Raw genomic sequence first — 14,273 nt, 5'->3', positions numbered from 1 at the left:
TGTCCAGCGAATAAGACAAACTCACTGGGATCGTAAAGTCTTAACGAAATGAATTGTTGTTGTTGCTGATGCTGTTTTGGCCGGCAGCAACTGCTTAGGTGTGTATTTACAAGCCAGGGAAGTTTCCTTGATGCAGTAAAATACTCCTGACAGGCAGTTGTACCATAAAGGGCTGACATTTCTCTGTAATGGTAATAAAATGCTGAATTATTTTGGTGCACAGTGGCTGATGAGGGAGCAACTTAGAGGAAGGATAATTACTTTGTGAAGCAGTAAATACAGGAGGCCGCCTAAGAGGGGTGAGTTAGGGGGTCCTTAATAATTCAGAGGGACTCCTGCAGGCAAGGGCTAGACCCAGTAGGAAGGCAGCAGGCGTTTGAAGGATTATGTTTGCAAGTGTCTGTCTTCCTCAGCCACAGGTTTGGGGGTGATTTCTATGAGAACCTGGCACTCTTCAGTAGTGCTAGTTGCTGCTGCTACTGATGCTGCTATTATTATTATTATTATTATTATTATTATTATTATTATTATTATTATTATTATTATAAACACAAATTGACACAGCAGACACTCTACTGGCTGGTAACTTTTTCCGGCTTGTGATCTCACCAGTTCTTTGTCGCAGGCAGATGGTATTTGTGGCACAAGTTCCAATGAATCATCTGAGCAACTGTGTTATGCCTCTGCTTGTAGCCTGTCTGCGCAATCTTCTTGCAGCAGCAGAGGATATGATCTGTTGTTGTTGTTGTTGTTGTTGTTGTTGTTGTCTTTCAGTGACCTGCTTTTTCCTCCTTTTTCACTTCCTAAATTTATTGAAACTCTGATAAGCTGTGTACAGCTACGTGAAGTGGAGGGTACTGCTCTCAGTTCTTCAGTTAGCTTTTCCTCTTTTCCTCCTGTTATGCCTCTGCTTGTAGGCTGTCCGCACGATCTTCTTGCAGCAACTAAGGATGTGATCTATTGTTTTATCTGCTTCCTTGCACAGTCTAAATTATTACTATTATTATTATTATTATTATTAGAAACACAACTAGATGAGTCCACAGCAGACACTCTGCTGGATGTTGAATTGGATCACACATCGGACACTTCCCAAGTGTCTAGGACTGTGTGATGTATCAGCGAATAATGTGTGCAGATCCCAGTAAGGTGGCCTTCTGCAGCTGGCAAATGGTAATTTTGTCAGCGCCAATTGTGTTTAAGTGCATGTCAAGGTCTTTAGACACTGCACCCAGTGTGCCAATCACCACTGGGACCACCTTGACTAGCTTGTGCCACAGTCTTTGCAGTTCGATCTTTAAATCCTCATACCGTGTCAGCTTTTCCAGTTGTTTCTCTTCAGTCTTGCTGTCACCTGGGATTGCAACATTGACGATCCATACTTTGTTTTTTAACATGATTGTGAGGTCAGGAGTGTTGTGCTCCAAAACTCTATCTGTCTGAATCCGGAAGTCTCAGAGGAGTTTGACGTGCTCATTTTCTGTAACTTTTTCCAGCTTGTGATCCCACCAGCTCTTTGTTGCAGGCAGATGGTATTTGTGGTACAAATTCCAATGAATCATCTGAGCAATGGTGTTGTGCCTGTGCTTGTAGTCTGTCTGTGCGATCTTCTTGTAGCAGCTGAGGATGTGCTCTATTGTTTCATCTGCTTCCTTGCAGAGTCTACATTTGGGATTTGTCATCGACTTTTCAATTCTGGCTTTGATGGCATTTGTTCTAGTGCAGTGGTTCTCAACCTTCCTAATGCCGCGACCCCTTAGTACAGTTCCTCACGTTGTGGTGACCCCCAACCATAACATTTTCATTGCTACTTCGTAACTGTTATGAATCATAATGTAAATATCTGATATGCAGGATGTATTTTCAGATACCCAACACGGCCAAATTTGAATACTGGTGGAGTTGGGGGAGGAAGGTTGATTTTGTTTTTTGGAAGTTGTAGTTGCTGGGATTTATAGTTCACCTACAATCAAAGAGCATTCTAAACACCACCAATGATGAAACTGAACCAAACTTGGCACACAGAACTCCCTTGACCAAGAGAAAATACTGGGAGGATCTGGTGGACATTGACCTTGAATTTTGGAGTTGTAGTTCACCTACATCCAGAAAGCTCTGTGGACTCAAACAATGATGGATCTGGACCAAACTTGGCATGAATACTCGATATGCTGAAATGTGAACACTGGAGGCATTTGAGAAAAATAGACCTTAACATTTGGGAGTTGTAGTTGTTGGGATTTATAGTTCACTTACAATGAAATAACATTCTGAACCCCACCAACGATAGAATTGGACCAAACTTCCAACACAGAACCCATGACCAACAGAAAATACTATGTTTTCTGATGGTCTTTGGCGACCCCTCTGACACCCCCTCGCGACCCGCACAGGGGTCCCGGCCCCCAGGTTGAGAAACACTGTTCTAGTGCCTTGTTCTTGGGCTGCCAGAATCTATTATTATTATTATTATTATTATTATTATTATTATTATTATTATTTTAAAATCCACATCCTATTACTCACCCTCCAGCAGTAGCCAGTTTACAAAACTGAATTTTAGGAACATACCTAAAATTCATGCAGTCTCTGTTGTTGGACATCTTCAAGGAGAGAATGAAAAAACCTTTGTTGACAATATTATAACTCTAGCCAGACTGTATGAAACACTAAATAGAAGTCGTTCTTCGGTTCATTCCTTCTGAGTAGTTTTGTGTGGTTCTCTCATTTAATGGCATCCCTATGAGCTTCAACATAGAATCCTGTGCTTACCTGGCAAATGAATCACAACCTCACCTGGACCTAGTACTGTTCACCAGTGTTTGTCTGGCAGTCATCACCTTCAATACTTAAATATTCTATAAAGCAATGTCAAAAGTAGATTGTACATCCACATAGAGAACATAGGATCATCGAATTGGAAGAGACCTTGTGGGCCATCAAGTCCAACCCCCTGCCAAGAAATAGGAAAATCACATTCAAACACCCCTGACAGATGACCATCCAGCCTCTGTTTAAAAGCCTGCAATGAAGGAGCCTCCACCACACTCCAGGGTAGAGAGTCCCACTGCTGAACAGCTATCACAGTTAGGAAGTTCTTCCTAATGTTCAGGTGGAATCTCCTTTCCTGTTGTTAGAAGCCATTGTTCCACGTCCTACTCTCCAGGGCAGCAGAAAACCAGCTTGCTCCCTCCTCCCTATGACTTCCCATCACATATTTCATGTGGCCTTCATCATGTCTCCTCTCAGCCTTCTCTTCTGCAAGCTAGATATGATCTCCAAAACAAGCTTGTTCCCTCCTTCCTGTGACTTCCCATCACATATTTATATCTGACCCTCATCATGCCTCCTCTCAGCCTTCTCTTCTGCAGGCTAGACATGATCAGCTCTTTAAGCCGCTCCTCATAGGGCTTGTTCTCCAGACCCTTGATCATTTTAGTTGCCCACTTCTGGACACATTCCAGATTGTCAACATCTTCTTTAAATTGCGGTGTTCAGATTGGACACATAGGAAGCTGCATCTTATCAAGGCAGACCTTTGGTCAAATTAATTCATTACTGTCATTGCTGATTAGTATTGTTTCTTCAGTATTTCATACCATGCAGTTCTCTGACCAAGTACTGATCTGGAATCCCCTGCATTTAAGGGTATGCTCTTCTGCTGTAGTTATGTCCCTTTCCATAGCTACTTATGTGATCTTGTTCTGTCACGCGCTGGGCCTGTAATAATTGACTTAGGACGTGCACCTTATGCCCAGCGGGAAGCCAGGGGCGCCTCGAAAGAGGCCTTTAAGGATTTTTCTGTAGAGATAGTCTTTAATGATGTAACAAAGTCCTTTATTATTGAACAAATCCAACAGATATTTCTCAAATCTTCAATGGGTCAAACAAATGCTTCAAAGCTTTGAATTAACTGGTGGCTTCCTTAATCTTGTCCACGAGGGACAGGCAACTGTCTTCATTAACTGTTCCTTTACTTTAGAGGAAAACCATTTTTTAACCTCTTCCAGGCAGATTATAATCTAATCCTTATTGATGTGGGTCCTTCTACCGGGTTCAAACTGCGTCTTGAGCCCTGAGTAGACCTACCAGTAAAGGCTTGAAGATTCTCCAGCTGGAGTTCTCTGGGTCTGTAAAGCTGTTTTCCCTCCAGAATGTCCCTGGAATTTCCTGGACTTCAGTTTCCCTGGATGGTCTTAAGAAATGAAGCTTTTGTGCAGGTGAAGCTTGTCCACGTCCTCTAACTTAGCTTTCTTCACTAAGACTAACTAAAAATGGCTCCTCTTCCCTTCCCATCTCCTTGGGAGAAGGGGCGGATCTTGTCCACGAGGGACAGGCAACTGTCTTCATTAACTGTTCCTTTACTTTAGAGGAAAACCATTTTTTAACCTCTTCCAGGTTGATTATAATCTAATCCTTACTGATGTGGGTCCTTCTACCGGATTCAAACTGCATCTTGAGCCCCGAGTAGACCTACCAGTAAAGGCTTGCAGATTCTCCAGCTGGAGTTCTCTGGGTCTGTAAAGCTGTTTTCCCTCCAGAATGTCCCTGGAATTTCCTGGACTTCAGTTTCCCTGGATGGTCTTAAGAAATGAAGCTTTTGTGCAGGTGAAACTTGTCCGCGTCCTCTAACGTAGCTTTCCTCACTAAGACTAACTAAAAATGGCTCCCTCTTCCCTTCCCATCTCCCTGGGAGAAGGGGCGGATCCAAACTTAACAATGATAGACAAGTGGCTTGCCCTATGACTGCAAACCAAAGGAAGCCACCTTTTTGCGGAATCCCTGCATGCAAACACTTAATAGGAAGAAAATAAAGTTGGAGCTCCTGGTACAGACGTACCAGCATAGGTCTAGATCTAAAACTTGCAAAAGTGACATTTTTTTTAGATTTAATATCCCAGAATCTCCAGGTAACTTGGCAATTAGGAGCTACGCTTGAAGTCATTCTTTCCTTCCTCTCGCCACACATGCACACTTTTCCAAGCTCTGTCTAGAACTCTTCTATCAAACCCACACGCCACCTGTTCACTAGTTCTGGGTTGCAGCTCTGCGCTGAAGAAGGATGCGATTGGTCTGGGCTCTGTCAACATTACCACAGCTTGTGTGCATTTTAAAACAGTGTCCAAGGAGAGAATGCTGGCATGGGTAGTTGGCAGGCTTCACTTGGCAAAGGTGAGGCACATGGCTTGGGAGTCGCAGTGCATCCCTCCAGACCATATGGCAAGGCTGGCTCCCGTGGGGCATACACCGGATAGCAGAGGGAGCCGCTGGCAAGACTGGGTGCCGATTCCTGCGTGGGAGCTGCTAGTTCCTGCTGCCCTTAAATTTGAGGCAAGATTTGGTAGAGGAAAAGAATTATTTAATACTAATGATGTGTCCTCTGTGGAAAGCAGTGGGTCAGTTGTTAGAAATAAGACATAAAATCTTGTCTTGGTTGCTGACCTAAGTATGGAGTGCCATTAGCAACTCAAAGGAGTAGAGATCTTAGTTTTCTGGTTTTCTTTTAGATTTATTAATGACTAGCTTGGGGACCCGGCGGTGCCCGAGTTATTTGAGAAAGGCATTGTTTGTTTTTCAAAGTTTGGTGATAGCAGTTAGGTAATGTATAACAATATTTATTAGAAAAAAGCAAGTCTTTCCTTTTCTTTTTTATGAATGCTCCCATAAGAAAAGACATAAGGATGTGGGTGAACTACAATTCACAGAATTGTGGGTCAATTCTTCCCAAGCCTTGCCATTATTCAAAGTTGGCCATGTTGAGTCTGTGTGCCAAGTTTTGTCTGGCTCCAATATCAGCCCGGTTCAGTGCTCTCTGATAAGGGTGAATTACAACTCCCAGATTCCAAGGGCAATCACTCCCAAACCCTGCCAGTATTTGCATGTTGGTTCTGTTCCAAGTTTGGTCCAGACCCGTCGTTGGCTGGGTTCAGTGTTCTCTGGATAAGGGTGAAGTACAACTTTCAGACTCCCAGGGCAATCACGCCCAACCCCTGCTAGCATGCACAGTTGGCATGTTGGGTCTGTGTGCCAAATTTTGTCCAGATCCATTGTCGGCTGGGTTCAGTGTTCTCTGGACAAGGCTGAACTACAACTCCCAGATTCCCAGGGCAAACCCAAACCCAGCCAGTATTCACCGTTGCCCATGTTGGGTCTGTGTGCCAAGGTTGGTCCAGATTGATCATTGGATGGATTCACATTGCTGTCTGGATGTAAGCGAACTACAATTCCTCTAAATCATGGTGAATTTTTCCCAAACCTCGTGTTCAGTTGCTTTTCCCAAACCTCGTGTTCAGTTGCTTTTCCCAAACCTCGTGTTCAGTTGCTTCTCAATTCCTTTTTGCTATGTGCAATAGGAATGAATAGGAAAGGGTTAAGTGAGAGGCACTGGGCAGGGTCATACAAATTTGGAGAGAGAAAGGAACCCTGGGATGTCAATTCTGGAGAAGAAACAGAACTTCTAGAATGAAATGATCCCTGAATTAAAGCATTCCTTGGGTGGTTGGTGTTTGGGGAAGACATTGGCAGGGATTGGGCTGCATGTTCACGGTGTTCACTATATAACCAGCAGTATCAGTGGAAGGAGTGCCTTTGGAGGCTTCTCAGCACTTGGAACCAAAGCTTGTTTGTGGAGATAGGAGGCTGTCTGCGTAAGTTGACATCTCCTTCACATGCATATACACACAGTTTCACTTTTAGTATGTGTATAGATAGATAATGAGATAGTAATCTCAATCAAAAAATACAATCAATGCATTTTAAAATTTAAATATTTTAGTACTTAAAAATTGCTTCTGGGTGTCCCTTTGGTTGTTACTGCTTGTCTCAGAGAAAAAATGCACAATTTCAATCTGTGTTATAGCGACAATTCTTTATGCTTATATTTTGTTTTGTTAATCTTATTGTTGTGTTGTTTTTACTTTATATGTTCTGTGATGTTACCTGGGAACCGCTCTGACTCCCCTCGGGAAGATGGAGTGGTATATAAATAATTTTAATTTTATTTATTATTATTCAAGAATGGTGCTTGTGTTATTTTTATAAGTTATGCAATATTGAGAAATGTGATAAACGTTGTCCCACAGTCAGAATGTACCTTTCATAGAATCATAGAATCAAAGAGTTGGAAGAGACCTCATGGGCCATCCAGTTCAACCCCCTGCCAAAAAAGCAGGAATATTGTAGTCAAATCACCCCTGACAGATGGCCATCCAGCCTCTGTTTAAAAGCTTCCAAAGAAGGAGCCTCCACCACACTCCGGGGCAGAGAGTTCCACTGCTGAACGGCTCTCACAGTCAGGAAGTTCTTCCTAATGTTCAGATGGAATCTCCTCTCTTGTAGTTTGAAGCCATTGTTCCGCGTCCTAGTCTCCAAGGAAGCAGAAAACAAGCTTGCTCCCTCCTCCCTGTGGCTTCCTCTCACATATTTATACATGGCTATCATATCTCCTCTCTGCCTTCTCTTCTTCAGGCTAAACATGCCCAGCTCCTTAAGCCGCTCCTCATAGGGCTTGTTCTCCAGACCCTTGATCATTTTAGTCGCCTTCCTCTGGACACATTCCAGCTTGTCAATATCTGTCTTGAATTGTCAATATCTCTCTCGATTCCACCTGCGTTACAAATATCTTTCGCGGGGACGAGAGACAGGGCCTTCTCAGTGGTGGCCCCTTGGCTATGGAATGCCCTTCTTAAAGACATTATTATATATTATTATTATAACTTTATTTGTACCCCGCTAGCATCTCCCAAGGGATTCGATGCGGCTTACAACAGGCCGGAGCCCAACACAATACAACAATACAAAGCAAATAAAAACAGTTAAAGCAGAAAACAACAGCAATAGCAATACAACAGGACATTATTAAAAACTGAGCCGGCCGGAGTAGGGTACAGGATTAAAAGTGCTGAAGTGTCGGAGGGATATGGGATTAAAATATAAGTGCAGTGTGCGGTGAGGGTGATCTTGACTCTACTAAAGTGCTTCTGGGCTTTGGTAGTGGGGTTCCTAATCTGAGAAGGCACGTTGGAACAGCCAGGTTTTCAGGTTCTTTCTGAAAACCGCCAAGGTAGGGGCCTGCCTGAGATCTTTCGGGAGGGCATTCCAGAGGCGGGGGGCCACCACAGAGAAGGCCCAGTCCCGCGTCCCCACCAAACATTGGATTGGCCCCTTCCCTTTTAACACTCTGGAAAAAAGTCAAAACTTGGCTTTTTGAGCAAGTGTTTGAAAATGCAGTGTAACAGACATAGGAACATGGATCAACTGGATGATGAGATTGGACAAAGTTTTAACTAGGAGACACAAATGATTTATGTCTTATTGATCTTGTTATGGTTTTATATTATATGTTAATGTTTTTATATTATATGTTAATGTTTTATATTATATGTTAATCAGAAGACGCTTACTTCTTGGGAGGAGAGCAATGTCCAGTCTCGATAAAATAGTGAAGAGTAGAGACATCAGACTGGCAACAAAGATCCGCCTAGTCAAAGCCATGGTATTCCCTGTAGTCACCTACAGATGTGAGAGCTGGACCTTAGGGAAGGCTGAGCGAAGGAAGATCGATGCTTTTGAGCTGTGGTGTTGGAGGAAAGTGCTGAGAGTGCCTTGGACTGCGAGAAGATCCAACCAGTCCATCCTCCAGGAAATAAAGCCCGACTGCTCACTGGAGGGAAAGATACTAGAGACAAAGTTGAAGTACTTTGGCCACATCATGAGGAGACAGGAAAGCCTAGAGAAGACAATTATGCTGGGGAAAGTGGAAGGCAAAAGGAAGAGGGGCCGACCAAGGGCAAGATGGATGGATGGCATCCTTGAAGTGACTGGACTGACCTTGAGGGAGCTGGGGGTGGTAACGGCCGACAGGGAGCTCTGGCGTAGGCTGGTCCATGAGGTCACGAAGAGTCGGAGACGACTGAACGAATGAACAACAACAACAATGTTTTTAAATGTTTTAAATGTTTTTGTGGTGTCTTACTGATCTTGTTATGGTTTTATATTATATGTTAATGGTGTTGTTGGGCATTGAATTGTTGCCTCTGTAAACTACCTTGAGTCACCTGCGGACTGAGAAGGGCGGTATGCAAATATAGCAAATAAATAAATAAATAAATAAATTCAGTTTAAAGTATTCTATTACTCATTTAAACCCACTGTACATTGTAGGGAAAGGCATGTTCCTATTTGTGGTGAGTCCAGTTTTTTTTTGCAAGTGTAGGAAAGTAATTAGCTTTACCAAAAAAAAGTCCCATGAAATAGGTTTTTTGATCATTTGTTGTATATTTTCTAATTTTCATCCCTTGGGCAGAAAATTAGAAATATTAGAAATTAGAAAAAAAGCGCAGTTTTTTCTGTGATTGCCATCCTCGCCTTTCTATAGCATTTCTGAGCTCCTTCAAGCAGATCTTCAGACTCCTTCTCTTTCTTCTAGTCTTGAGAGATGACTTCCGGCAGGCTCCTAGTGATGTGGTCGTGGCAGCCGGAGAGCCAGCTGTGATGGAGTGCATTCCACCAAGAGGACATCCGGAGCCCACCATTTCCTGGAAAAAGAACAACGTCCGCATCAGTGATAAAGATGAACGCATTACGGTATGGCCAAAGACAACTGTGTGCCTCTTTAGCATCTGTAATATGTCTATGTTCAGGACCAAATTAGAAATCCAATAGCTTCTCACGAAGGCCCCATCTATACTGCCATGTAAAATCCAGATTATCTACTTTGAACTGGATTATATGGCAGTGTAGACTCCTACAATCCAGTTCAAAGCAGATAATCTGGGTTTTATATGGCAGTGTAGATGGGGCCTTAGTGGTGTAGCTGCATAGGGAGATGGGGGTGAGAGTGACTCGAATTTCTAATCGATCCCCTTACAGATAAGGGGAATTTTAGACTGATTTTAACTTTTAATGTTTAGTAATAAGTTATAAGTTTATGGTTATTATTTTGTATTATTTTGTTTTATTCTGAGGTGTCTGTATTCACTTATGGGCACTGAATGTTTGCCTTTTTTGTTTGTAAACCACATTAAGTCCCCTTGGAGAGAGAAGGGTGTCTATAAATAAAGTTTTATTACTACTACTAGCCGTCCCCTGCCACATGTTGCTGTGGCCCACTCTGGTGGTCATGGGGGTTCTGTGTGTGAGGTTTGGCCCAATTCTATCGTTGGTGGGGTTCAGAATGCTCTGTGATTGCAGGTGAACTACAAATCCCAGCAACTACAACTCCCAAATGTCAAGATTCTATTTTCCCCAAACTCCACCAGTGTTCACATTTGGGCATATTGTGTATTCGTGTAGAGTTTGGTCCAGATCCATCATTGTTTGAGTCCACAGTGCTCTCTGGATGTAGGTGAACTACAACTCCAAAACCAAAGGACACTGCCCACCAAATCCTTCCAGTATTTTCTCTTAGTCATGGGAGTTGTGTGTGCCAAGTCTGGTTCAATTTCATCGTTGGTGGAGTTCAGAATGCTCTTTGATTGTAGGTGAACTATAAATCCCAGCAACTACAACTTCCAAATGACAAAATAATATTTTTTTGAGTGCAGGACAGACATTGGGTTGTTAGGAGTCTTGTGGCCAAATTTGGTGTCAATTCGTCCAGTGGTTTTTGAGTTCTGTTAATCCCACAAACGAACATTACATTTTTATTTATATAGACTCCTACTATTATTGTTGTTGTTGTTGTTGAAGGTTTTTGGGGACTGTTGAACCTCTGTTACTTGTTTGGTTACGTTTTTTAATTATGCATATTGCTGTTTTTAAATATGATGTGAGCCGCCTTGGGTCTGTCCTGGAAAAAAGGCTGCATAGAAATCTCAATAATAATAGCAAAAATAATTTTCTGTGCAGAAGACAACTTGTACAAAGATTTGTTTTCAGCACAAAGTCACATTTGAAGCATTGGTCACTGTACAAAAAAGCAAATTCATTAGCATCCTCTTCTTTAAAAACACACAAATATGTAAGTGGGGTGAGAATGGAGGATGGGTTGGATTGTTGCATAAATTTCTGATGTGATTGATTCCCACAGAAAAAATGCATTTTCTGCACAAAACAACATTTGCAAATTCTACACAGAATAAGGCCTGAATTGCACGTGGTCCCTCAGTGACACAGTGGGTTAAATCACTGAGCTGCTAAACTTGTTTACCAAAAGGTTGCAGGTTGGAATCTGGGAAGCGGTGTGAGCTCCTGCTGTCAGCCCCAGCTTTTGCCAACCTAGTAGTTCGAAAACATGCAAATGTGAGTAGATCAATACGTACTGCTTCAGCGGGAAAGTCTCATTAATGAGACATGCCGCATTATCACAGGGTGTCTGCGCCCCACACCACTGGAGAAATTACACTGCTTAGCCAGCATTGCACCACCTGACAGCCGCTGGGAAGTTGCAGCCAATAGTGAAAGGACCAAGGCAGAGACATCTCCAGCTCATCCCCTGTATGGGTATCAGCCAGCACGTCAACGACTTAAATCAAGACATAGTTTTCTTAGATCTACAGAGGCACTCGCTGGAACACCCCAGCAAGCGAGAATTCAAAAGTGGCAGGCCCAAACCCAGCACCTCAATCCATTGGGTGATACCAGATGAGAGACTCCCCCCTGGGCACTCAGAAGACTGGGTGACTTGGAAGGCGCTGGACAGACTGCGCTCTGGCACCACAAGATGCAGAGCCAATCTTAAGAAATGGGGCTACAGGGTGGAATCCTTGGCATGCGAGTGTGGAGAAGAGCAAACCACTGACCACCTGCTGCAATGAGCCCTGAGCCCTGCTACATGCACAATGGAGGACCTTCTTGCGGCAACACCAGAGGCACTCCAAGTGGCCAGATACTGGTCAAAGGACATTTAACCAACTACCAAGTCTGCAAAATCTGTGTTTTTTTTTTCTTTTTCTTTTTAATCTGTGTGTTTGTTTTGTTCTGTTAGAATTGTAATACAATGGTATGGTTGCTGATGACACGATAAATAAATATAGCGAGAAAGTAACGGCACTCCATGCAGTCATGCTGGCCACAGGACCTTGGAGGTGTCTACTGACAGTGCCGGCTCTTTATTTTAGAAATGGGGATGACCACCAACCCCCAGAGTCGGACACAGTTGGACTTAATATCAAAGGAAAACTTTTACCTTTATCTATCAAAAATTATGCAGTTTTTGAAGACTTTCTTCAGGAAGGAAATCAGTGAAGAATTCCATTTCTAATTCAGGGTGTTTAAAGGTCACAGATCCAGTCTTACTATAAAATATAAGCAAGGTCAGCCCTGGTTAAAATTTGGATGAGGGACTACCAACAGACTAGTGCTGTAGGCTATATTTCAGAGAAGGGTGGTGGCAAGCACCTCCAGCTCTTCCTTAGCTAAGAAAACTTATTTGTTGACAGGGATCTTGAAAATATATACAAACACATGAAGTTAAAATATTTCAAGAGAGGACTCTCCCTTGGCATTTCTGAAGGTTGCTGCAGCAGTTCATTCCTCAGCTGCTGCTTCTTGCAATTGTCAAGAGCATTATCTTGAGCAAAATACATGTCTGAGCCAGGTGCATGTCCACATGGATATCTTTAAGCAGAATTTCCTTTTGATGTTTTGCTTTAGATCCGAGGTGGGAAGCTGATGATGTCCAACACAAGGAAGAGTGATGCTGGAATGTACATCTGTGTGGCCACCAATATGGTGGGTGAACGAGACAGTGAGCCTGCAGAACTCGTGGTGTTTGGTATGTATCAAGATTTTGCCAGATTGCTAGAATGGGTTGGGGGAAACAGAGAGTTTGGAAGAGGCTTGTTACACATAGTAATGCCTCCACCTTCGGAACTCCTCAACATATGGCAGTACTGGTATGCAGCAGGTACTGGCTTGTTCGGTAGACTCTCCTCTACAGTTCCATTTTTGCGGTACATTGGGCACTCAGTTCTTCTAAAGGAATGGGAGTATGTCTGGAAGATCGAATTAAGATATACAAGAGCCATCAATATAACTGAAAGCTGGTATAAAATATTCTACCACTAGTATTTAACTCCTCTACAATTGTCAAAATTTTATAAAAAATGTAATAATCAATGTTGGAAATGTGGGAGGGAAATAGGAACCTACTCCCACTTATGGTGGGGATGTAAAATAATTTAAAAATATTGGACATTAATTCACAAACATACCCAAAAAAATTATTAGGGTCAAATATGACATGAAACCCGAATGTCTAGGACTGTGTGATGTATCAGCGAATAATGCAGGCAGATCCCAGTAAGGTGGCCTTTTGCAGCTGGCAGCTGGTAATTTTGTCAGCGCCGATTGTGTTTAAGTGCAGGCCAAGGTCTTTAAGCACTGCACCCAGTGTGCCAATCACCACTGGGACCACCTTGACTGGCTTGGGCCACAGTCTTTACAGTTTGATCTTTAAATCCTCATAACGTGTCAGCTTTTCCAGTTGTTTCTCTTCAATCCTGCTGTCACCTGGGATTGCAACATCAACAATCCATATTATTATTATTATTATTATTATTATTATGCTAGTCCAATGTGGGCTAGGCAAAACTTCGGTGAGGTGGATCAGTAATTGGTTAAATGGACGAACCCAGAGGGTGCTCACCAATGCTTCCTCATCATCTTGGAAAGAAGTGACGAGTGGAGTGCCGCAGGGTTCCATCCTGGGCCAGTCCTGTTCAACATCTTTATTAATGACTTAGATGAAGGGTTAGAAGGCAGGATCATCAAGTTTGCAGACAACACCAAATTGGGATGGATAGCCTATACTCCAGAGGACAGGAGCAGAATTCAAAACGATCTTGACAGCTTAGAGAGATGGGCCAAAACTAACAAAATGAAGTTCAACAGGGACAAATGCAAGATACTCCACTTTGGCAGGAAAAACGAAATGCAAAGATACAGAATGGGGGACAATGCCTGGCTCGAGAGCAGTACGTGTGAAAAAGATCTAGGAGTCCTCGTGGACAACAAGTTAAATATGAGCCAACAATGTCATGTGGCGGCAAAAAAAGCCAATGAGATTTTGGCCTGCATCAATAGGAGCATAGTGTCTAGATCTAGGGAAGTAATGCTACCTCTCTATTCTGCTTTGGTTAGACCACACCTGGAATATTATGTCCAATTCTGGGCACCACAATTCAAGAGAGATATTGACAAGCTGGAATGTGTCCAGAGGAGGGTGACTAAAATGATCAAGGGTCTGGAGAACAAGCCCTGTGAGGAGCGACTTAAGGAGCTGGGCATGTTTAGCCTGAAGAAGAGAAGGCTGTGGGGAGATATGATAGCCA

The 14,273-nt window shown here is 42.9% G+C and overlaps 1 protein-coding gene across 3 annotated transcripts in view; it reads left to right on the top strand.

Moving 5' to 3' along the window:
- ROBO3 (roundabout guidance receptor 3) overlaps positions 1–14,273 on the top strand; it is a 385,628-nt gene that overhangs the window by 269,784 nt on the left and 101,571 nt on the right. For all 3 annotated transcript variants that reach the window (XM_067470700.1, XM_067470699.1, XM_067470701.1), the window contains exons 3-4: positions 9,428–9,585; positions 12,595–12,715. In XM_067470700.1, the coding sequence (XP_067326801.1) occupies positions 9,428–9,585; positions 12,595–12,715 (279 nt within the window). The remainder of the gene's footprint in view (positions 1–9,427; positions 9,586–12,594; positions 12,716–14,273) is intronic.

The sequence above is a fragment of the Anolis sagrei genome, chromosome 7, assembly GCF_037176765.1.
Source record: "Anolis sagrei isolate rAnoSag1 chromosome 7, rAnoSag1.mat, whole genome shotgun sequence".
NCBI lineage: Eukaryota > Metazoa > Chordata > Lepidosauria > Squamata > Dactyloidae > Anolis > Anolis sagrei.
Note: the sequence above shows the minus strand (reverse complement) of the source record. Positions and strands in the feature narration are given on the sequence as shown.